Below are 22,118 nucleotides of genomic sequence, written 5' to 3'. Positions count from 1 at the left end.
CGTGGTGTCCCTGCTAGGCCTGTGGTGCCCCTGGCGGTCCTGTGGTGCCCCTGTCAGGACTGTGATACCCCTGATAGGCCGGTGGTGCCCCTGGCAGGTCTTTGGGCCCCCGGGCCTCAAGGGGGGGGGGGGCCATGACCCATGTGACCCCCCCCCCTTGGATCCGCCCCTGGACCGATCTTGCCATTGTCTAAGGCATCATCCCACGTCGCGAATCTGAGAACGGATAAGTCATGACCACTAAAAACTTCTTGTCACGGTAGTGGCGCACAAAAGTTTATAAATGACGCACCCCGAAGCGCAGTCAACAATCGAAAGTCGTGGGGGCGGTCCGCACGTCGGAGCAAGCGGAGGGTGAGGGTGAAGGTGGGTGAAGGTGGAAACTCAAACTGGAAAGATACCGGCCCGTCGTGCGTTTTTTTTGTGATTTTAGGTACCTACCTGCCGCTGTTAATGGAGCTGAGTTTTAAGAAGATCTGGTTTCAGTTTTGCTCTCAGGAAATATCAAGGAAACGTTGAGATCAAGGGCCGGAACTTGAGATCTCAACTAAGCATTCCAAATAGCCATTTTTTCAAACTTCTGCCATTCCAATGTTGTTATTACCTTGTATGATTTATTATAAGTTGGCTATTCAGATTTTACGTACTGACAGGCCTAAATTTATCTCCATTCTCCATGGAAAAATGAAAGCTTATACTTGAAATTTGAATTATCAGGACCACATCAGGACTATGACCCTTCACAACTTATAACACTTGTCTTGATGCTATTTTTTGTTTTGTTTATGTTGTTACCTTTGTTACATTTTCATTTTCTTATATGATGTAATATAAATGAAGTCATTACTCATTATAATGTGCACGTTTACTTTCATCTGTATCATTTTCACTTTCTTTTGAGTTGCACGCATCCGGCATCGCACAAGAACCTCACAGCTTCATGACTTGTCTGTAGGAGGATGACTGGGGTGCATGGAAATGTTCAAGTTACATGTAGTCATGCAAGCTTTTGAAACTTGAGTTTAGATTTTAGAGGCAAAATAGTTGACTGTTTAATGTTTATGTCATAGGGTTATTGAGAAATGAGAGCATTCAAGAATTGAAGTCATGCATTTGTTCAGAATGAGATGGCATTGCCAACAGAATATGTACACAGTTGTACTTAATACTTGATGTATAAGTGTGAGCATTTGTACCTATATCTTGTTGACATCCACCTACATTACATTTGACATGTTTAACACTTCATTACAGGCAGCCAGAAAGTCAAGTCATTGATTTCAGTTCATTCTCACAATGGCAGAATATTCTCATCCATTCCTGAAGTTCCCAATGAATGAAAAAGAATTAGAGGAGCTTGCTCAAAATGAGAGAGATTATCTCCTTCTCCATGGTAAGAATCATAGTGCTGTTTCACCCTAACCATTGTTGCTCAATGCATTAACTTGTCTAGTGTCATGATCCTTTCTGTGAAGGGCTATTAGCTGTGCATGGTTCTTCTATTAGGCCTTTTTTACACATTCAGGCTAAGTATTTCCCTATAAAGATAAAGATAAATCATCATTAATTGAACATGCTAGAAATAAGCAAGAAATAATTTTGAAGACAATATGTAATCTAGAGCAATGTGTACTCAGGCTGAGTGTTGTAACTGATAATGCAACCCAGTAACACTTTCAATAGACCACCTAGTTAACCATGAGTAACTGTTGGTTGTCTTGAAACGAGTTGACCTCATCATACCAATCATGCATATGTAGTGTATACATCTTCTGTGAGCACTGCATCCCTTCCCTTCCTCTCAGGCGGCAGTCTGAGGCTGCGAGAGAGCAAGTCGAACGATGAGGTGCGGTTCGCGCCGTTTTTCCTGTTCCCTTCGCTGTTCCCGGAGCGCGGGTTCCGGCGCGCGCTACTCGTGCAGACTGCCATGAACAAGCTCATGATGGGAGTCGCCTACGATCGCCAGTTTCTCACCCATTGCCTCAAAAAGTAAGAAGTGCACACAGCTGTCCATTGCAATTGGTCCTGTTTGCATACTCTTGTTTCACTCTTGGTTATATAGCCTTGGTTTCAGTGACATAAAGTCCTTTGATGCTGCATGGTGAGGGCCCATTGGTCCACCAAATATCAGAACTTGCAGTTATGCACCAGCACTGAATCAGACTGCTCCTCCCGGGTTCCCTGAGTGTAATGTGGCTTGTTTGGAGAACACCGGGTCCTCGGGAAGTCGCCAGCACCTCCCGTGCCCCCGGATACTCTCGGCCAGCGTGCGTGACACACCTCTTGTTTTGCATGTCCAGCACTATCGAGGTGGACGACTTCACCGCGGGTCTGTTCAAGATTTACACAGCGGTGATGGACGAGGGACTCACGCAGGTAGGTGCTGGCGCCGGGTCAGTGGAAACCGTGTAATGGTGTCGTTACTCCCTGCTGCTTGTCGGCTTCAAGCAGTGATAATTGAGTTTCATAATGGCTTTAACGTAATTTGGTTGTGTGCTTAGCTGGTTAGTTGTGTTATATGCCATCTGATGAGTTGCATTGATATTAGCTTAACTGCTATCGATTCAATACTGCTTCGCTATCAATAGGAAATGATGTGTATGAACATCTCGTATTGACAACATTGTGTGTGCTGTGTATATGAACTACAGACATTCAGTACAAATCAGTCACACATCACGTACATGTCTCACGCACTGTCTATCTCGCGACATCTACCGCAACTGCGAAACCAGACTGTTACATTTCATAATAACAATTATCTAGAGACATCGTATATATCTTACTCTCACCGTGCTCAGTACGGTTTTTGACGTTCACGCTTACGGCTTATCCCCAATTAATAGCATATAGTCAGCAATACCCAGCGATAGGTGCGTATAACTACCATGCATATGTTCATCCGATCAATGTTGTATCACTAATTTTCGCCATCTCATGCTTCGATAGTACGCTACTCACTGGTATCGATTCTAACCGGGGGACCGGCCGGCCTCTGATTTCCGGCCTAGCTTGTAGGTGAGGGGGGGGGGGGGCAGGGGTCATGCCACTCGGCGCGCCCGGCTGGCCCGTTCTCCAATGTTTATTGATCCTGTGCCCGTGGAGGTCGGACCGGTGACCGTCCCAGTTTCGCTGTCACAGTGACGAGCAGTTTTGATCGCCCAGTCACTGTCCCTCAGCGTTTCATGGGCTCGGGATTCGGCACTGTCCTGCTGTGTGATAATGCGATAGGTATCTAGCAATAACAAAATTTAATGCTGAGTTAACGATTTGCAGCATGACAAGCACTTGGGAAGCGATAGTGTACAACTGGCATGTAACGTCATACTTACATTACATTAATGTGAATGGAAGATCACACAGGGTCACGGGATATAAACACCTAGATTATACACATTCGCCCTATACCATCCCCTATACTCTACACCAGGGCCCGTGTATCGCCGCCACTGTCGGTTATGTGTTTGAGCGGTGGTGACCGCACCAGTTCTCACTGCCACGCCCCGCTCGGCGCCTTGTGTATATCCACAGAGCGTCGGCCTCGGCCTGATTCGCAGCGACTATTTTTACGACGTGCGCACCGGCAACGTTAAACAAGTGGAATGCAACACGATCGCCTCCAGTTTCGCCACGATCGCTTCCATTGTTAACGATTGCCATAGGTAATCGCCCACGTTTAGCACATTGAGCACCTCGGGTTTCGAATGGTTAGAGTTGCGAGATCAGAGCAAGACGATACAGGAAATCGTCAGTAAATGGACGGGGAACGTTGTCCGTTTTGCAAAGCTTTTAACGGAGAATACGGAAAATGTGTAAAGTTACGAAAGGAAATATTTCACCTTCGCTTCGAGTATTTCAAACTGAGATAGATTAGCCGACCAGGTACCTTTGCTACTCACATTTCCTCGTTTCTGTTGAGAGGAAGTGGTTGAAAACTCACATAAGTGCTCGTCATTGAGGTAGGTATTCTATCAGAGAGCGAGATGCCTCGCAGAACGGTTAAACCTGGGATGTCTGAAAATCGCATTACCCGTAGTTCGGTCACGAAATCTTCAAAGCTGAAGATATATTATTTTTGGAAGGTGAATTATTTCCTTTAGGTTGTTACGCAACACTTTTTGCCAACGTCCTTAGATTAAGTTGCGACTAGGGTGCTTCGCTTTGTTAGCTGTGCCTTGCGCAATGCACTACCCTTACCTGCCACTGTCTTTTTGGTTTTGACACGGTAACGCTGGTTTAACTTAGGAATCGCTACGCATGCTTATGCTTTGGGGTGTGAAACAATGGGATCATTGACGAACCCACTTTGTCTGCGAATTTCCTTTCCTGCTGCCTGCATGCTTGCATTTCCATGCAAAATGTAATGGTCTCAGTAATGCTCCATAAAAACACGACACAGAAGATATTCTATGCGACAACCCATATGCTGAACGAAGCTAACGTAACGTAAACAACAGTTATGCCTAGTCAAACGTAGATCACATGTAGGTATGCTTAGCGACCATGATAAACATTACCCTAATGTTTCCGGAACTATATTTCGCCCTGGTTATTTTTGCTGTCCACCAAGTAAGTATGGGTACCTACCCGTATGGGTATGGCGTGCAACTGCGTTAGCGGTAAACGCATTTAACGTTGAATAGCTTTGATTAGAAGTTAAAACCCCACGTTCTTGATGTGAACCCTGGTGGCTGTTGGACTTCGTACGTGCGTAATATTTTCCATTTTCCATCGTCGGGCAATCGGTGAGAGGGGAATGCTAGCTAGCAGACTCAGGGTAGAGTCCTTAGTTGTGTTCTGCTGTTATTCGAAAGGTGTTAACATGCATGTCGCTGAAGTGGTCAAAATAATTCAATTGAAATAACGTACATATAGTTAGGCTGCGCTGTACATTGCTGTATTGCGAGTCACCGTAGTGGTTTCCATCCCTTTGTAAATATTCCTGCAATGCCATGATGCGTTTGACCGAACATATCTTCCTGTAGTTTGCCGGAAAATCCTGAATTTTGGGTTGAAGTTTTCTGGATTCAGGTTAAATGGAACCCAGCGCAAAGCTAGAGCACCATCAGCAGTCGCTGCGACGTTCTGCCTAAGGACCAAGGAATGGGCATTTTGGAAGGCGCCGGTAGATGGCAATCGCCACCAGCTCAGTCTTGATGATCTTGAGGCCCATCATAGCATGATGGGCCTACGACACGACTTGCGATTAAATCAGCTTACACCTACGCTTATTACATTTTGTATGATTCAAGAGCAGGGTTTAAAATAACCGTCTCCGCAGAGTTCGATCTGTCGTTGGAGCTTTTGATATGTACCTACTACCTACATATCTTTGTCAGCAGTCGTATCGTCATCCTAGTCAGTCGTATAGAATCTTCTGTATGGTTAACCCTCGCCTGGCCTATTGGTTTTCTACATACGCGCCGGCCGAGGGGGGGGGGCGGGTACGACCCCCTCGCCGTTTCGCCCCTGGTGGAGGTAGCGCGTCGCGGAAAAAAACGAGCGTGTGCGCCGATACGAGATGCAGAGATTGATACTCGATTTTAAGGTCCTAGGTCTACCGGTGACCTCTGAGGTCAGGTCAAGTGCCCCAAGGTACGGTTCCGTTTTTGGTGAATAACTTCGCAAAAACGGCCGCAGAGCCGCGATTGTGGCAGCATCGTGTTCGCCTCGCTCAGGCGCGTCGAATGATGTACTTTTTGTTTGGGTCAGGTCAACTTAGGGTGTTGACCTCAGGTCACGGTCAGGTGAGCTCCCCCAGGTCACGAAATTGGTCGAAGGAGGTCATGTCGCATATCATTCGATGGGCAGGTCTTCCTGAGTGCATTGAAGGCTTTACCAACTTGCTAGCTCAATTTGATCGGGAGTTATTGACGAAAAACTAATATGACCCTAATGACGTCATAAATGACGTCACGCAAGGTCAACATTGCAAAAGGGACGCATGTTGCCTTGCAAGGAGTGCATCAAATCACGATTCTGTGTGCTTGAGATAGTTGGAGATCGTTCCCGGCGCCAGAATAGCAGTTTTCATTTTTCCCCATTGACTTATAATGGTGAGGTCACGAGAATGACCTGACCTCATATGACCTTAAGGAAAAATCCGAGATTACAAGTTGTGAGATTCGTAATGGATACCGGATCCTGCAAGTTTCATTCCCCTGTGAAAGCTCCTCTGGCAGAGGGCGTTGGGAAGTTGCGACATCTGAAGACCGTGCAAAGGTTCACTTATGACGTCATAGGTCAATGACCTGATCTGACCCGAAAATGCGGTTGGTGTCAAAAGATCCGGCTTGAATCAAAGGTCAGGTATGCCAATTTTCAGCTCTCTATCGCCAGCGTGTTTGAAGCTATCGCTAAAAACCCTATGGGGGGAGGGGGCGGCACCCGTTCCCCCCTCGGCCGGCGAGGGTTGAGAGTTTGAGTGCTCCTTGGTCCTTATAATGTTGCGCCGTGTACCCATCCCATAAGTACCGCACAATGCGTAAAAAGTAGGCGATGGACAGATACGCCACATCAGGCATGTCAGATTCATTCAGGTAAATCACGCTCTGCAAACAGCGAGGGTACCTGGAACTAAAGTCGACGTTTTAGGACGCACCTTCTTGCTATTGATTGCCTCCACTGCCATCCGGCCTAACAACTGTTCAATGCTTATTTGTGTAGAGCTCTCCGTTCCTTTCGTGATGACGGGTGCGATCGAGGTATATTTCTGGCTTGGCTGAAAAGGTTCTTCAATAGTGGCTTCTAAAAATTATTCGCTTCAGGTGATTGCTAGTGCTATCCTTCCCCCCTTTGTCGCATTCTCGCTCGCCTAGTTTTGTTGCTTCATTGTTGTTATAATCAGCGTCCCCGAGATGTAGTCTCATTTTCTATCCGCTGGCAGCGCCTGCTTCTAGGCTTTAGCGAGGTTCCTGTGAGTTTCCCCGTTTGGTGAACTTGCGGCAGGACACGCCATTCATTGCTTAGGTGCGGTTTGTCCTGCATTTATCATATCAACTAAACAATTTTGCTCGCTTTTCTGTAATATCGCAGAATTCGCAACACATTGTACGGTTCTCCAGGGTATTAGTCGTAGGTCGCTTGGCGAGCGGGAGGGCAACCAGTTCCGCCCCTGTATCGCGTGACCCCTTGCTCCGCCCAGTTACGCACGAGCGTACTCCACGCCGCGTAGTAGCGTGGGGAGGGGAGGGTTAGAATGGTGGCATGTGTAGAGGCTAGAACCGGTTTCCAGCGCCATGCCACCGCCCAGCGACATGGAGCGGGGTCAGTGACCAGGGCGCAGGGAAAGGTCAGAGGTCAACTATAACGCAGAGCTTTGTGTCTCCCTCCCCTCCGCGTGTAACGACGCACGACAGCGGCCGGCCGCCGATCAGGCTTGACATGTCAAGGTCACCCGCAGTCAACGGGCTCAGAGGGTTGGTCGAGTGCGGGTCCGTGGCTGACGACAGTCTCGACCATGTGCTATGGTGCCGATAGACTAGCGTGGGTAATAAGTTTTTGTTCAGTGCATATGGCTGCTGGGGTGTGTCATCTTGATATATGATGCCTTGTAACGTGTATGATACGCTTAAAACCTCGCTGGCAGTGGCCGAGAGGAGAGGGGGCGGGGGGGGGGGGCGGGTGCCGGTTGAATTTTTTATGACAGCAGCTGTATTTTCACCCTCGCCCATATTGGTGTTTTGCCAGCGTCTATCGTAAGGGGGGAGGGGGGTCCATTAGACCCCTTTGCCGTTCAGTCCTTGATCGAGCTAACGCTTCGCGGAAAAAGAGCGTGTTGCCCGTGACGAGAGGAGGCCGATGATACCCAATAGGTCATTGGTTGACAGGTCAATATATAACTCAAAAGTCGGGGAATCGGGACCTGTTAGAGCTTCGTAAAGTGAAGCTGTTATAGGGTTTTGCGGGGTGCTGATCACGAATTTCAAGATAGTTTTGATCACAGATGATGTTTTCGTGCATCAGGTCACATGTTACGAGGGAAACAAAACTACTTCTTAACCCTCGCCCGTAAACGGCGATCTGCCACCTTCGCCCATGCAGGGGGGGGGGGGTTGGTGCGACCCCCCCCCCCTTGGCGTTTGAAAACGGAGCGTCGTAGAGCTTAGCGGAAAAGACCAACGGATTGCTCTCGCCGAGATCTCGCGATTGGTGGTATATTTTTTGGTCCTAGGTCAACATTTGACCTACTTTTGACCGGTCAAAGGTCAAATTTTCGGAAAAATAGACTTTTTTCAACTTTCCGCGGCGATTGCGGCAAAACGGTGGGAGATATCGACTTGAAACCTTCACTATCGTGTTCCTTGATCAATTCTCTATCGTTTGGTATGTATTTCGTTTCCCTAGCTCTAAAAATGGCGCGTTGGGAGCGCCGGAAGTCGGCAAGGTCACAGTCGGCGGCAGAAATTCGAAAAATCAAAATTTAAATTTTTGAAATCTGATTGTATTTTTGGATTTGGAAGGTCCATTTGCTCCCTATAGAAGCTAATATTGCTGCATATTCCCATTGAGGTGACAAGAATTAGCAAAATAGTGGTTCGGGCGCTTTTCAAAAATAGTACCGGACGCTGTTCCTCTTGTGACGTCATAGCTCCGTGACCTGACCTGACCCGGTCAAGTTTCTTATACCATATGATAGCCAATACTTGCCTCAACATGCATGGGAAGTTTCATCACGATCCATCAACCGATGTCCGTACCACCGGCAGGAAACCTCGTGCGTTGGCACTCAGTTTGTCAAAATCCGGCCGGAGGCTGTTCCCTTTGTGACGTCATAACTCCGTGACCTGACATGACCCGGTCAATTTTTTTTTTTATCAAAAGATGCGCAAGGCTTGCCCCATAAGGTACCGAAAATTTGGCGGCGCTGCGCGCCGCCGTTTTTGCACTATTTCCGAAAAAACCTCAGGGGGGGGGTTGCACCAACCCCCCCCCCTACATGGGCGAGGGTTAACCCGCGCGGGGCTGGGGTCTCCAGCCGAACGCGCGGGGCTGGGGGGGGGGGGTAAATTTTACCCCCCTGTTATCTCCCGAACTAATGGTCCGATTTGGAAAATTCAAACGCCAATCGAAAGCTCTCATCACGAACAACTAAAAACATGTACTTAATTTAAAGTTTGAGGTCAAGGTCAAGGTCAGGTCAAGGGTACAAATTGCAAGTTTCTACAGTATCGGCCTTGCACCGTAGTTGCCGAAGAATGGAGTCATGGACTGAGACTGATCGCCCAAAACGTGTTCTTAGGCTACCAAGACAATATTCGTTGCATACAATATCATTCAGAGGTCAAGGTCAAGGTCAGGTCAGGTCAGGTCACCAAAAAACAAAATATAGAAAAGGGCATGTGCGACACATGTTTTATGGGTCATTTTACTCATAGAATTCAATAGGCACACTCAATAAGTGATATGGACCACCTCTGGATGAATTTCAGGTCGAGGTCAGGTCAAGGTCAAGTCAAGTGAGGTCAAATTTTGAAGTTGGTTGTTAAGGCCTAAAAAGGTGTCTATCTGATGCAGTTTTTCACGGCGAATCGAATGGTGCTATTTTTGTTTCCGTACGAGGTCTAGAACTTCCAAAAAAGTCATTTTTCTAAAATTGTGTGTCGTGACGTCATAAAATTTTGAATAACTCCCACATTTTTGAACCGATTCTTCTAAAATTTGGTATGTAGGTGCACATAGACCACTTCTCTGACATATATTCCGGTTTTTTTTCGATAGACTCAAAATTTTGGATTTTATGAGTATTTTCCCAAAAAAGTCAGTTTTTTGAAAAAATTTGGGCCAAAATAAAAATTTTTCAAAAAACCGAGATAACCATTTGATAGACAAAGTAGAATTACGTATATCCTTTTTTGTTACGTCTTGATTCCTTTAACAATGAAGATGTTAGCGGCGTTTGAACTTTTGCCGTTTTTGAGGCGAAAATGGCGAACATGACGTCACTAAAACGTCAATTTCTCAAAAAAAATTCCGATGGATTTCGCTCAAATTTTCAGGGAACGTGTCAAATTGATGTAAGAAAAGGTACTGAAAGGTTGGCGGCGCTGCGCGCCGCCGTTTTTGAGGTATCGCAAAAATTCGCGAGGGGGGGTAAAATTTACCCCCCCCAGCCCCGCGCGGGTTAAATGTTCAAACGGTTTCTAAATGCGAAATCAACTCCAAAATCTACCCTAGAAACATGTAGAACTCGAAAGAGTGAACAAAGGTCATCAAAGATCAGTGACCTGACTGACCTTCACGTGACCTTGATACCCACTAGAATCCATGGGATCAACATCCTTTCACATGTTTGATCGCTTAAAGCCACAAAAAGACAATAAAATGCGCTTTACGCGAAATACGCCAAAACACGATTCCGGCCAAACATGGTTTCGGAAAACAAATCACAAGTCAAAGGTCTTTTGAGTCAGGGTCATATAAATTACAGGGTAGGCGTAATATTGATTAACTCGAGGGTACTGAAAGTGTCGTCGCAATCAGCCGCTTTTTGCGCGAGTTATTTGCGAAAAACTGAGGGTAGGAGGGCTGTTCGACACCCTCCTACAAGTGCGAAGGTTAAGGTCAGGCCGTTGACCAATGACGTCAAAAGTGAACCTCTGTAAGGTCCCAAAATGTCACGACGTCGCAGCACCCTTCGTGCCAGGGGACTTTTCAACGGGGAATGAAGCTTATATGATCTAGTACTATCTCACAGAGGCCTCACAACTTGTATGTAGCTATCTCGTATTTTTCTTAAGAGTGACCTGAAGTCAGGTCGGACACGCAACCTCACGATTATCAATCAGTTGGGAAATATGAAAGCTGTTATTTTGGCGCCAGGAGCCATCTAAAGCTGTCTCAAGCGCATTAATTCGCGCTTTGATACAATTTTTGTAAGCCCCAGCATTCACTTTTCCATTCTTAAAGTTAGGCGACTTCATTTATGACGTCACTATGGTCACAGGAGTTTTCACCAAAAAGTCCCGATCAAATTGAGCTAGAGAGTCGGGAAGCCACCAGTGGACTTGTGAGGACCTACCGAATCGAAGAAGCTACATATATGACCTCCTTGGGCCAGCTTCGTGGCCTGAGTGGCTCTGCCCTGACCATGACCTGATGTGAACATGCCTTAAATTGACCTCAACGAAAACAAAGCGTATACTATTCGACGCGCTTCAAGTAGAGCATGCAAAACTCGATGGTGCCATAATGTTGGCTCTGTAGCCACTTAAGTGGCGAAGTTGTTTACCAAATACCGATCCCGCGACTTTGAGCTGCAACCTCAGAGTTTATCGGTTGACCCGAGACATTCAAATCGGGTACCAGTTGCTGCATCTCATACGACGCACGCGCTCAGTTTTATTCGCAAGGCGCTAGCTCAATTAGGGGCAAAAAGACGGAGAGGGGTTGCAATCACCTCGGCCGGGGTATACTCGTATGCAGAAAACCCAAAATTCCGTTGAGGGTTAAGCACTGAAGTGATATGATGCGACAAGGTATAGGTCAAAACAAGTATGCACACGAGCGGGTGTGAATAAAACTGTGTTCGAGGTATGCCTTTTTATTATACATTCGATTTGCTTTTGTTATTGGTAAGAACAGATACAACCAAGAAGAGCGCCCCTTAAGAAAAGGTGGCGCACCGGACAGGTGCGATTTTAAGGTCTAAGGTCAGTCGGGGACCTCTAAGTTCGGATTAAGCGCTGCATGTTAGGGGTAAAAAATGGGGGCAAAAAAGCATCCCGATTTTGGCAGCATCGTCATGCTTTGTCATGGCACTGATCCACTCCCTCGGCCGAAATATTATTACCCTTTTGTATGAGTTCTGGCATAATCCCGCACATTGTGCTGCATGTTGTTTGCCATGAAAAAAAAATGCATGTTCAGCTACGTTCTACGCAGTACGCACTAATCTAACCACCATCCCATCATCCACCACTAGCCACTATCCCGTTCTGTGCCCCCTTCCACCCCACACGAATCAGCCGAGACACTAGTCAGTCGGGCTAGCGCTATCCTATCCTCCCTTCCTGACTGCACAGCGCTTAAACCCAGAGCCGAGACTTCCCGAGCGCGACCTCTGACCCCACGCGGTCCGAAGGGTCGGCCGATGCCTAAGGGCGCGCCGCGCGCCGGCCACCCGGATAGCCTCTGCCGAGTCTCCCTTTCATACACCGTTTACTACGCGCTCGATTCATTCATGATTCTGTGTTTCTGCGTTCCTCTCGTTAGATGGCTCTACTGATGTCATAGGCGATCCCAGGAAGATTGCGGCCAGAATACCCCAAACGGCAGAAAATGAGGTTTTTGGTGAATATCTCGGAAAGTATTTGGCATACAACGATGCAATTTCACAGTCTCGTGGTAAATGTGCATACACACAATTCGGGTTGATACTTATGCATTTGAACATTATATAGGACCAGATATGTCCGAAAAAGCAAAACCAACAAGACTTTTACTGGAGAGCCGTACATAAACATTTTGCATGCTGCTGTTCGCGACATGAAACACAGTGGATGGAGACTTCCACTGGCGTCCAACTGGCGTCTAACTGAGCAGACGTCAATTTGGCGTCTAACTTGGCGTCTAACTGTTGGACGGAGACTTCCAAGCTAGACGCGTCTAAAGTTAGCTGTCGCCGTATAGACGCAGCCGTCGTCCAGCTAGACGCGTCTAGCTAGACGCTAAATGGAAGTCTCCACCCAGTATGCTGTTTCTATACCTATTATGGCGGTAGACGTGGATAAATGAAGGCAAAAAGGATGTAGGTACGCTCATCTTGGGTACGCTCGGCGTGTGAAATTCAAACCAGAAACCGGGGCCATCGGAAAACTTACTATAAAAAATATTTCCAGCACCGTCAAAGACCATATTTGACAAAGTTGTGCGATTTGCGGCAAAAAATGGCGCTTTGTGACAAATGTGGCGCATTGCGGCAAACGCGGTGCATTTGGTTAAGCGCATTGAAAACTGTTTTTATTTACCGAAAAGCAACACCTTCATTCGCCTCTGTTTTTCAAAATACATAACTTGCCAATCTGCAAATGAGAGGCACCCGCCGCCGATCGTCGTGCATTTTATTGTCAAAGGCGATTGAACCCGGCTGCCGATGCCTTGAAGACCGAACAAAATTCTGAAAAAATACCCACTTTTCCAGCGCGTGCCACGTGCAAACCATCCACCCCCCGGGACTCGCATCTCGACACTGCACGTGCGCGTGACGTCATCAACACCCTGCGAAAATTTCAGCCCCATCCAACGCACCGTTTGACCTGCGCACGACGTCAAAGCACCCCTCTGCACGGTGCAAACACACAGAAACACATACAGAGCAGATACAGAGTTTCATTTCACAAATAGTGGCGAAAATATATTTCCAAAAAAAAAAAATCCGAAAAAAATTACGCGAAAAAATATTTTCAGTTCTTACTATAAAATATTATAAATAAATATTTTCATTGCCAATGGAAAGTTGTTGCAGTGACGGCGGCGGCCCAATGTGTGCTTAAATTACGCGCAGGTACAATTTAAACCAATTGGGAAATACAAACATGCCCACATACGTCAGGTTACAAACCCAAGGACCTCAGAATTGGGACTGCATACTCATCTAACAAATATAAAAACACATAGTTTATCCTAGAGCACTGTCTAATGACACTTTGTTGCTAGGTAACACAGCGATACAGCATTAATAGGAGAGAAGCACAGAACAAGCTTGAAATGAATTTTGACCAATACCATTACCATCTTATGCGACTAACGTCGTTGAAAGGCTTCCGCGGAACACTCATTTTGCATAGATGGAAGTGGAAGCACTCAGTCTGTGGCATGAATGCACAGACAATCCTCAATGAGTTCGACACACACGGTGTATGACTGAGGAGCACACTCAGTACCGATTTCCCAGCACATTGCCTACACGACTGTGGTGTTATCTGAGCGGGACACAGCGGCTTTCGCGGGTGCTTCTGGCCCTCGTGCCGCCCCGAGGCGACGCCACTGAAGCCCGTTCTCTTTCAGCCGATCACGCTGGGCCTTCTGCGCGTGGACTATTTCGCCTGCGATTTGTCCGACACCATTTACCAGGTGGAGGCGAACGTTATCGCCTCCGGGTGGAGTGGCATGTCCGTGGTGTCGACCGATATGCATAGGTACGCCGTCACCGGGCCACGCGCGGCACGTTCCCGCCACTGGTGAAGCACGTGCGTGGATCCCAGATCCCAGACTGTGCTCAGTCCGAGCCTCTTAACTTTCACTCAAGTCATGACATTAACAAAAGTTTGGTACGGGAGTATGATTGTTGTCTTGGACACAACAATATTCAATGAGACAGTTTTTGTAACCCCTTGAGTTCCGGTTTGAAGTTTCGCGAGATGAAATTATCGAGATATTTTGTTTTGCTAAGCAAAAAAGTATGAAGTTTGCTACTCTATATTTATATTAACTTTGCCGCTGAGTTTTACCCCTGGTTTGTGCACATTGTGACAATGAGCACTGTTTTTGGGGTCGCATCTCGTAAATATAGTAGGCAACTGCAATAATTCGGCAGGCATGCAATATGCATAATCAAATAATTAACATTAATAGATGTTTTGTTAGTTATTGAATCCCCGTCACATCGAACCCTCGAAAGAATGATCGAAGATATAATGCTCTTCGAAAAGACAGCTTTATGTACCAGGATTGGTGGCTTTTGGGTGGTTGTGCGAATACTTTAGAGAACCCTGAAAGCTCATGCCAACTAGATGTAATGCGGTAGGAAGGTGAAAATTCATAACTTCAAAATCTATTCTACTGTCCAGAATGACTGAACACTGGGGGAGCAGACATGCACGGCATTTCTTTGTCTGTGATCCACGCACATGCTTTACGTAACCCTTTTATTCATTTCGGTTGGATAAAAGTATGCTGCTTCAATAATCATAGCCCATCTTTGGGGCTTGAATACACAACTACTCATGATTACATGCACCATGAACAATCAGTTACAGTGACATTTGTTTACATAGAACATCTATGAAAAGTAACATTCTTGTGCACTGATTGTTTCTGACGTATGTGAAATGCTTACTTGCGAGCAAACTGGGGCGAGGGTGGAAACCTACACCATCGGTACCCTAACACAATACGACAATGCCCTTATATTGATTCCAGAAGCTTGAGCTAACAAATGAAAACATCCATAACATCGAGGATGAAAATCGTAACATTCTCTAGTATGCTAGTGTTGGATGACTGGTGGGAAACGTCGGTATTAAAATGGAAATATAATAATTCTGCACTACAAATTGACCGACTGAAGGTCACTGCCCGTCTAAAAAAGAAAATATTGAAGATGTACTTTATCCTTGACGAAGATACATTTACTAAATATACCAAAGCAATTTGTCTCTCAAATCAATCCACAGTCATACAATGATTTCTAACGGCCCCTTCCTTCGCGGCATGCACGAACCGATTGCCGTCAACTAACTGACCTTAGCGTGTTTTGAGTGTGCGAAGGCGCCATACAGTGGCTGTTCTGTCGGGCCGTTCTGCTGGTGTGGGGTCTTAATTTGGCACCGTATGTAGCATGCAGTCCCCGCGCTAGGCATATGCTTGTTACGTTTGTTATGGTGCTATGCTATTGGGACATGTTTCGTCATTGGTTTTTATAGTGTCACATTGGTTTATTACGCAACATGCTTATTTTTTGCCTAGTACAAGATGCCGCTACTTCTGCCATGTTTATTTCTTAATTCTTTGTCATATTGGGGTTAGCATATGTTTTGCGTTGTTGCACTTGTCACACACGCTGATGTAACTTGTTCGGTGGGCTTAGCCATCAACGGGACCTGACCTGTCGTGTTTGTGTGTTTGTGCTTAGATACGGGTTGACTGAGATGGGCCATCTCGACAAGCTAGACCAGGTGAGCTTCTAACTGATAATTCGTAACTTTCTTTTTTAGTGAGGAGTCTTTCTTTGAAACTTCGATGTCAAAATGTAACGTAAGACTGGCATGATTTCGATGAACTCTGAAAGGACTGTCCTTCCTTACATGCCATTTTCAAATAACGCGACTAAGAATGTTCATGACAAAGTAGAGATCGACGTAACATTGTGTTGCTTTTATTTTTATATTTTATTCACTTGGCGTCTGGGATCTGGCAGATACCGGTCAACACATCGCTCTCTGGGATCGCCGAGGGAATGATCCACGCCTGGGACAAGTACAACGTCGAAGGGTACGCCATTGCCGTTGAGGACATGTCTCAATATATTAATTGTCCACTGAGTTGTGTTATAAATGGCACCACTGCACTGGGATAGATCTTATACCGCTAAGTTACGAACATGCTTTGGTGAATACCTACCATTTATCTATGCCACACCAACATTTGAAACTTACCTCCCCTTTTAATCAATCGCAGTTCTTTAAGAAATCCAATCTCATCTTCACCAGCTAAGACATAAACCACTGACCGTACCGCCGGGCTGTCCGTTTGTTTTCAGAGCTGCCATTCTGTTCGTAGTCGAGGAGCGCACCATCAACATCTGTGACCAGCGCTTCCACGAGTTTCAGATCTACAAGCAGCGTCCGGGTATCAAGGTGCTGCGCCGCACCCACGGCGAGCTGGTCACCAAGGCCACGCTCACCAGCGACCGCCGTCTCATGGTGTAAGATTCCGGGATGGATACTAGGAGTTTAGCCCATTGGCAGACTCGTGGCGGCCTCAGGATTCTGGCTTGAGTCGGGGTTACTTAGAAACTTGACAGCCAGGCCCAATATACAGTCGTTGTTTTCGGGCTCAGCCGGTACCAGAGTCGGTGTCAAACTCTGCATTGTGCTTGTTCAAAATTAAGAACCTTTCATTTTATCATAATGCCTAAAGCGGCGCTTTGCTCCACATTGGATCTAGCTATTGTAGATCTAATATGTGGGGGTCTGTGAAACTATGTGTTGCTGCATACGTGTCCAAACCATTTAGCTCGTGATGTGTGACACAAATACTTATTGCAGTATGGCAGACCTATCACAAGAAGCACTTCCATGCATTGCATTATTGCAGGAAAGGGATACGATATAGCTCCTCTCAAACGTTTTAGGCAGTGACCACAAAATGATACAAAAATTGTGAGCTTAATGTTTGCGCAGTGATAAGAACTTTTCAAGGTGTTGTTAGCTGACTTTGATTCACGTAGGTCTATAACCGTCGAACCCTGATGGCCATCAAATCCGTCCGTCTTTCCCGCAGAGACGGTTACGAGATCGCGCTGGTGTACTACCGCATGGGGTACTCACCGGACCACTATCCCACCGACAAGGAGTGGAGCGTGCGCCTCCTGATCGAGCGCTCCAAGGCCATCAAATCGCCCAGCATCCAGCTCCACCTGTCCGGCACCAAAAAGGTAGGTCGGGTGGGGAAAGGAAGGGCAACGGCGGAGGGAGAACGAAGGGAAAGTGGTAGGAGGAGGGAGGGGACATGGTTGAGACCTGAGAGGATTGGCTGTGCGAAATTGTGACAATTTGCACTCAAGGTCAACTTGTGATATGGAAAACATCTGAGAAAAGAGACGTAATGATTGAGAGCAAATGTCAGACCTGAGGTCCAGTTGAACGTAACGAACTTATCTCGTACTTTCATGTAACGTTGTCATTCCGTCACTGCTCTGTCGCTCAGGCATGAAGTAGCTGGCAGTGTAACATCGTTCCTCCTTATCAACCCTCAGGTGCAGCAGGAGCTGTCCCGTCCCGGGGCGCTGGAGCGCTTCCTGAACGAGGAAGAAGTGAAGCTGTGTCGCTCGGTGTTCACCGGCCTCTACTCGCTGGATATGGTGAGCATAGAAAGTTGGTTTGTTTCCTTCCTCTTCCATATTGTTTTCACATTTCTCCCACTCCGATTTGATTACGATTGTGATTTGATATTTGAAATTGTATCATCGTTGACATGTGTGCATGTTCCCCAGAACGAGGAGGGTGACGCCGCTGTGAAGATGGCCATCGCCAACCCGGAGCGATTCGTGCTCAAGCCGCAGCGTGAGGGCGGAGGGAACAACGTCTACGGCCTGGAGATTGCTAAGACGCTCTCCGCAATCAAGAACAGTCCCGAGCGCACGGGCTACATCCTCATGGATCTGATCGAGCCGCACGTGCAGCCCAACTACTTGCTGAGGGCCGGCCAGGGCAAACCGCAGTTGGTGCAGGCGGTGGGGGAGCTCGGCATCTTCGGCTACATCCTTAGGTGGGTAGCAAGGAGTACCAGTCTGAGAATCGGTCTGATCAACAATAGGATTTGAGTGGAAGTTAAAGTGGAAAGCGGAAGTTACACCAAAAATTCATCTGAAACGCAGCATAGAGTTGTATTATACATACAACTTGTCAGTGTATTACATACATTATAATATCAAGTCGGAAAGGAATGCTCTATCGTGTAAACAATCCTGTTAACCTCAGCTTATCCCGTATGTCGTTGCAGCGATGCGAACCAGACGTACTGCAACGAGTGCTGCGGTTTCACGCTGCGCTCCAAGCCGTCGACGGTGCTGGAGGGCGGCGTCATCGGCGGCTCCGGCGCCATGGACTCGCCGTTCCTCGTATCGTCTGACGAGCATATCCGCACCGCCTCCGACTTGGGAGAGAAGTGAGTCCAATGGCACAGTGACATAGTCGCGCGAGATGGTGCACCATGTTTGCGTGATTACATTGTATTTATAAGGATAAAAAGGCTGAATTTGGAAGGCGTGAAAATTGTAGCAAAAATACTAGTGATTCTCAGCTTCAAAAGAGTCAGGTCAATTTTCAAATTCATACAATTACCTAACCGTAGCATTTATAACGTAGCATTTTGTCCATATTGCAATGAAGAAGTATGGTTTGAAGATTCCAAAGTCAACTCAGTTCTTCATTCTTGCTTGTCTGCTGTCACAAGTGTTGATGAAGGTGCATGGAAGCAGTGAACACTGTATTAATTGAAGCGACTTGTGTCCCCAGCTGTCTGTGCACCACTGGTCCATGCCAGTGAGGCGTATCTGGCGATCTATGCTGGGAGCATCCGTCATCACCCAAGTCCATGAAGTCACTTCACAGTGTGCTGGTGCTTGGTCAAGGAAATTCGCTAGTTGCTGCTGCCACATAATTGCCATTATTAGCAGGGATTCTGACAGATTGTAGAAAGAGCGTGCGTAACACAGATGTATGCATATTTTATATTCTCAGTATGGGTGAAACAACTGACTAGTCGAAGATGTTATGTTCATATGAAAATGCTAAAACTATTGTTGACATTCCTAGAGGATAGTAATTGCAGCTCACGCCTCACAGTCGAAATGCTGGTATTTCACCGAAATCCACCACCATCACTGATCTATTACTAAAAATGCTTAAAACATAATGATCTGAATCTACCTTCAGATAGGCTGAAGTCCATTGATGGGCGTGAAGAATTAGAGGGCAAGGTGGCTGTGTCCATGCATTTTTTTATCACATCCAGAACGGAGAACCAGTGGGTGGAAGGTCCAGTGTGTGCATAGGTGGCTGTATTCATTTGTCAAGAAATGGCTTGTTTTTTTTTTTTTTTGTATGTTTATGCATACATGTGCAAACTTTTTCAACAGAACCAGGTCTGAGGTTATATGCATATCAGGTTCACAGAGTATATCTTTATTTTAACTTTTTTGTTCATTGATGAATGACAACTTAAATGATTTATATTGTTTTTATTTTTCTTGGTTTGCATTTGTGTGCAAAAACACTTGGCCAGTGAGTTAGTCGCTCTGCAGATCACATGTGGTTGCATAGGTACCTATCTTACTCTCTCTCACCACTGACGCAAAATAGCACCTTTTCTTGCAGCTATGTGTACTTATCTGTTAACGGCTACTCCACTGTGGCTCTGCGTGCTGAGGATTCCCTTGAAACGAGAATCTTGTGTGAATAATATACCGCAGAACTTTCTTCTTTGTTTTTACTTGCATGCTGACTTTAATATTCATGCACAAACCAGGCTTATCGGAATACATATCGGAATACAATGTTATAGTGTAGGTATCTTCACTTTCAATATACAAAATTTCTCTAGTTGGAGGTACAAATTTCACTGTAACACTCACCTTTTAGTAGTTGGTGGAATAGGTCAACAATAATATTGATGGTAATATAACAGCAACAATTCAAATATTAAACCTGGCTGAATGGTCCAGAAGAGGGAATGGAAACTGACCTTTCTAACCTTTCCACTTTCGCTGGTGGTAATGGAAAAGTATGAGATATAAAGAAAGGCACTCTGTAAAACACGATGATTCAACGACACTTAAATAAGTTGAAGGTCGAAGGACAAAAAGCAATAAAAGTCATCACTCGTCCTCGCACATTGCCGCCCTTTATCCAAATTGTTATGAAACACTTGCGCAATTTACGTCCCTTTTCCAAGAACTTCAATCTTTGTAGATGCTTTTTGAATTATTTGAGACGATTTTTCCACAGCTTTAACTTTTTTGGTTTGATTTGAATAAATATGGCAAAAATAGATTACGAAATGCATGCAGCTAATTTAGCTACGCAACTATCTACGCAGCTTTATAATGCTCCACCAGATGCCAAATGTTGCCATGACAACCGAGGCCTCGCTGTGGAATGGCCTTGAGGATTTGTTTTGTTTTGGTTTCGACCGTAGTGTCGTCCCTCCGAATAATGCTCCGATTCCAAGGCCCTATATAGAGCTCCGATGGTATATAGGGCCTTGGCTCCGATTCTTAAGTTGGGTGAAGAACGCGTTATTTGTTTGATTTGTTTCTTGTGATTACCTTGTAACTAAGCAACGCACGTGTGTGCTTTAGATATAATGCTTTGACCTTTTCCCCCTTGATTCGAATGTCCGTGAAGTTAGCGTCAGCAACAGCAACGAATACAGCGTCGGATTCAGAATCGCTTCATATTATGCCATTAGGTCAATTGGGGGACGGGGAACACGAATATGACATTTATTTTGCCCTAGCTCCCTTCCTTCATCCCTTAATCGTCCCTTAAAGGACGGGGCGCGTCAAAAGTGCCCCAAGGCTTCGTCTGATCGCCAAAATAATGGTCGCAATCGATTCCTCGGGTCAATATCTAACCTCAGTCGAAGGTTCCAGACCTGTGGCTCCTATCCCTCATCCCTTAATCGTCCCTTAAAGGACGGGGCGCGTCAAAAGTGCCCCAAGGCTTCGTCTGATCGCCAAAATAAGGGTCGCAATCGATTCCTCGGGTCAATATCTAACCTCAGTCGAAGGTTCCAGACCTGTGGCTCCTATCCCTCATCCCTTAATCGTCCCTTAAAGGACGGGGCGCGTCAAAAGTGCCCCAAGGCTTCGTCTGATCGCCAAAATAAGGGTCGCAATCAATTCCTCGGGTCAATATCTAACCTCAGTCGAAGGTTCCAGACCTGTGGCTCCTATCCCTCATCCCTTAATCGTCCCTTAAAGGACGGGGCGCGTCAAAAGTGCCACAAGGCTTCGTCTGATCGCCTTGGGGCACTTTTTTGGCGGGCAATCGATTGCGACCCTTATTTTGGCGATCAGACGAAGCCTTGGGGCACTTTTGACGCGCCCCGTCCTTTAAGGGACGATTGAGGGATGAGGGATAGGAGCCACAGGTCTGGAACCTTTGACTGAGGTTAGATATTGACCCGAGGAATCGATTGCGACCATTATTTTAGCGATCAGACGAAGCCTTGGGGCACTTTTGACGCGCCCCGTCCTTTAAGGGACGATTAAGGGATGAGGGATAGGAGCCACAGGTCTGGAACCTTCGACTGAGGTTAGATAATGACCCGAGGAATCGATTGCGACCCTTATTTTGGCGATCAGACGAAGCCTTGGGGCACTTTTGACGCGCCCCGTCCTTAAAGGGACGATTAAGGGATGAGGGATAGGAGCCACAGGTCTGGAACCTTCGACTGAGGTTAGATATTGGCCCGAGGAATCGATTGCGACCATTATTTTGGCGATCAGACGAAGCCTTGGGGCACTTTTGACGCGCCCCGTCCTTTAAGGGACGATTAAGGGATGAGGGATAGGAGCCACAGGTCTGGAACCTTCGACTGAGGTTAGATATTGACCCGAGGAATCGATTGCGACCCTTATTTTGGCGATCAGACGAAGCCTTGGGGCACTT

At 46.4% G+C, this 22,118-nt stretch overlaps 2 protein-coding genes across 27 annotated transcripts in view; both read left to right on the top strand.

The window, feature by feature from the left end:
• The first annotated feature begins 210 nt into the window (after positions 1-210).
• Positions 211-19,922, top strand: LOC122369761 (glutathione synthetase-like). 9 transcript variants are annotated; one of them, XM_043344776.1, is made up of 13 exons: positions 211-366; positions 1,255-1,393; positions 1,806-1,989; positions 2,301-2,376; positions 3,532-3,662; positions 15,854-15,896; positions 16,139-16,212; positions 16,481-16,645; positions 17,224-17,377; positions 17,699-17,803; positions 17,936-18,210; positions 18,445-18,609; positions 18,960-19,922. In XM_043344776.1, the coding sequence occupies exons 2-13, from the start codon at positions 1,297-1,299 to the stop codon at positions 18,988-18,990; spliced, it is 1,500 nt and encodes a 499-aa protein (XP_043200711.1). In that variant the 5' UTR covers positions 211-366; positions 1,255-1,296; the 3' UTR covers positions 18,991-19,922. The 9 variants fall into 9 exon arrangements, with proteins under 9 accessions (XP_043200711.1, XP_043200663.1, XP_043200734.1 ...); XM_043344728.1 differs by lacking the exon at positions 3,532-3,662 and adding an exon at positions 14,008-14,138 and having other exon boundaries at positions 286-366; XM_043344799.1 differs by having other exon boundaries at positions 303-354.
• A 694-nt stretch (positions 19,923-20,616) lies between these two features.
• Positions 20,617-22,118, top strand: part of LOC122369680 (dynein axonemal assembly factor 11-like) — an 80,810-nt gene continuing 79,308 nt past the window's right edge. For 4 of the 18 annotated variants that reach the window (XR_006254457.1, XM_043344705.1, XM_043344688.1 and 1 more), the window contains exon 1: positions 20,622-20,728. The gene's annotated coding sequence lies outside the window, so the exon portion shown is untranslated. Of the gene's footprint in view, positions 20,729-22,118 lie in introns of all 18 variants that reach the window. The other 14 variants (XR_006254460.1, XM_043344658.1, XM_043344650.1 and 11 more) reach the window with 10 other exon arrangements.

This window comes from Amphibalanus amphitrite, unplaced genomic scaffold (assembly GCF_019059575.1).
Source record: "Amphibalanus amphitrite isolate SeventyFive unplaced genomic scaffold, NRLGWU_Aamphi_draft 000034F_arrow, whole genome shotgun sequence".
Classification (NCBI taxonomy): domain Eukaryota; kingdom Metazoa; phylum Arthropoda; class Thecostraca; order Balanomorpha; family Balanidae; genus Amphibalanus; species Amphibalanus amphitrite.
This window is presented reverse-complemented; position numbering and strand designations above follow the sequence as displayed.

Coding starts and splice junctions, on each gene's coding strand:
- LOC122369761 (XM_043344776.1), top strand. CDS start 1,297: ATGGCAGAATATTCTCATCCATTCCTGAAGTTCCCAATGAATGAAAAA. Junction 17,378..17,698: donor ACCTGTCCGGCACCAAAAAG/GTAGGTCGGGTG, acceptor ATCAACCCTCAG/GTGCAGCAGGAGCTGTCCCG. Junction 18,211..18,444: donor ATCTTCGGCTACATCCTTAG/GTGGGTAGCAAG, acceptor ATGTCGTTGCAG/CGATGCGAACCAGACGTACT.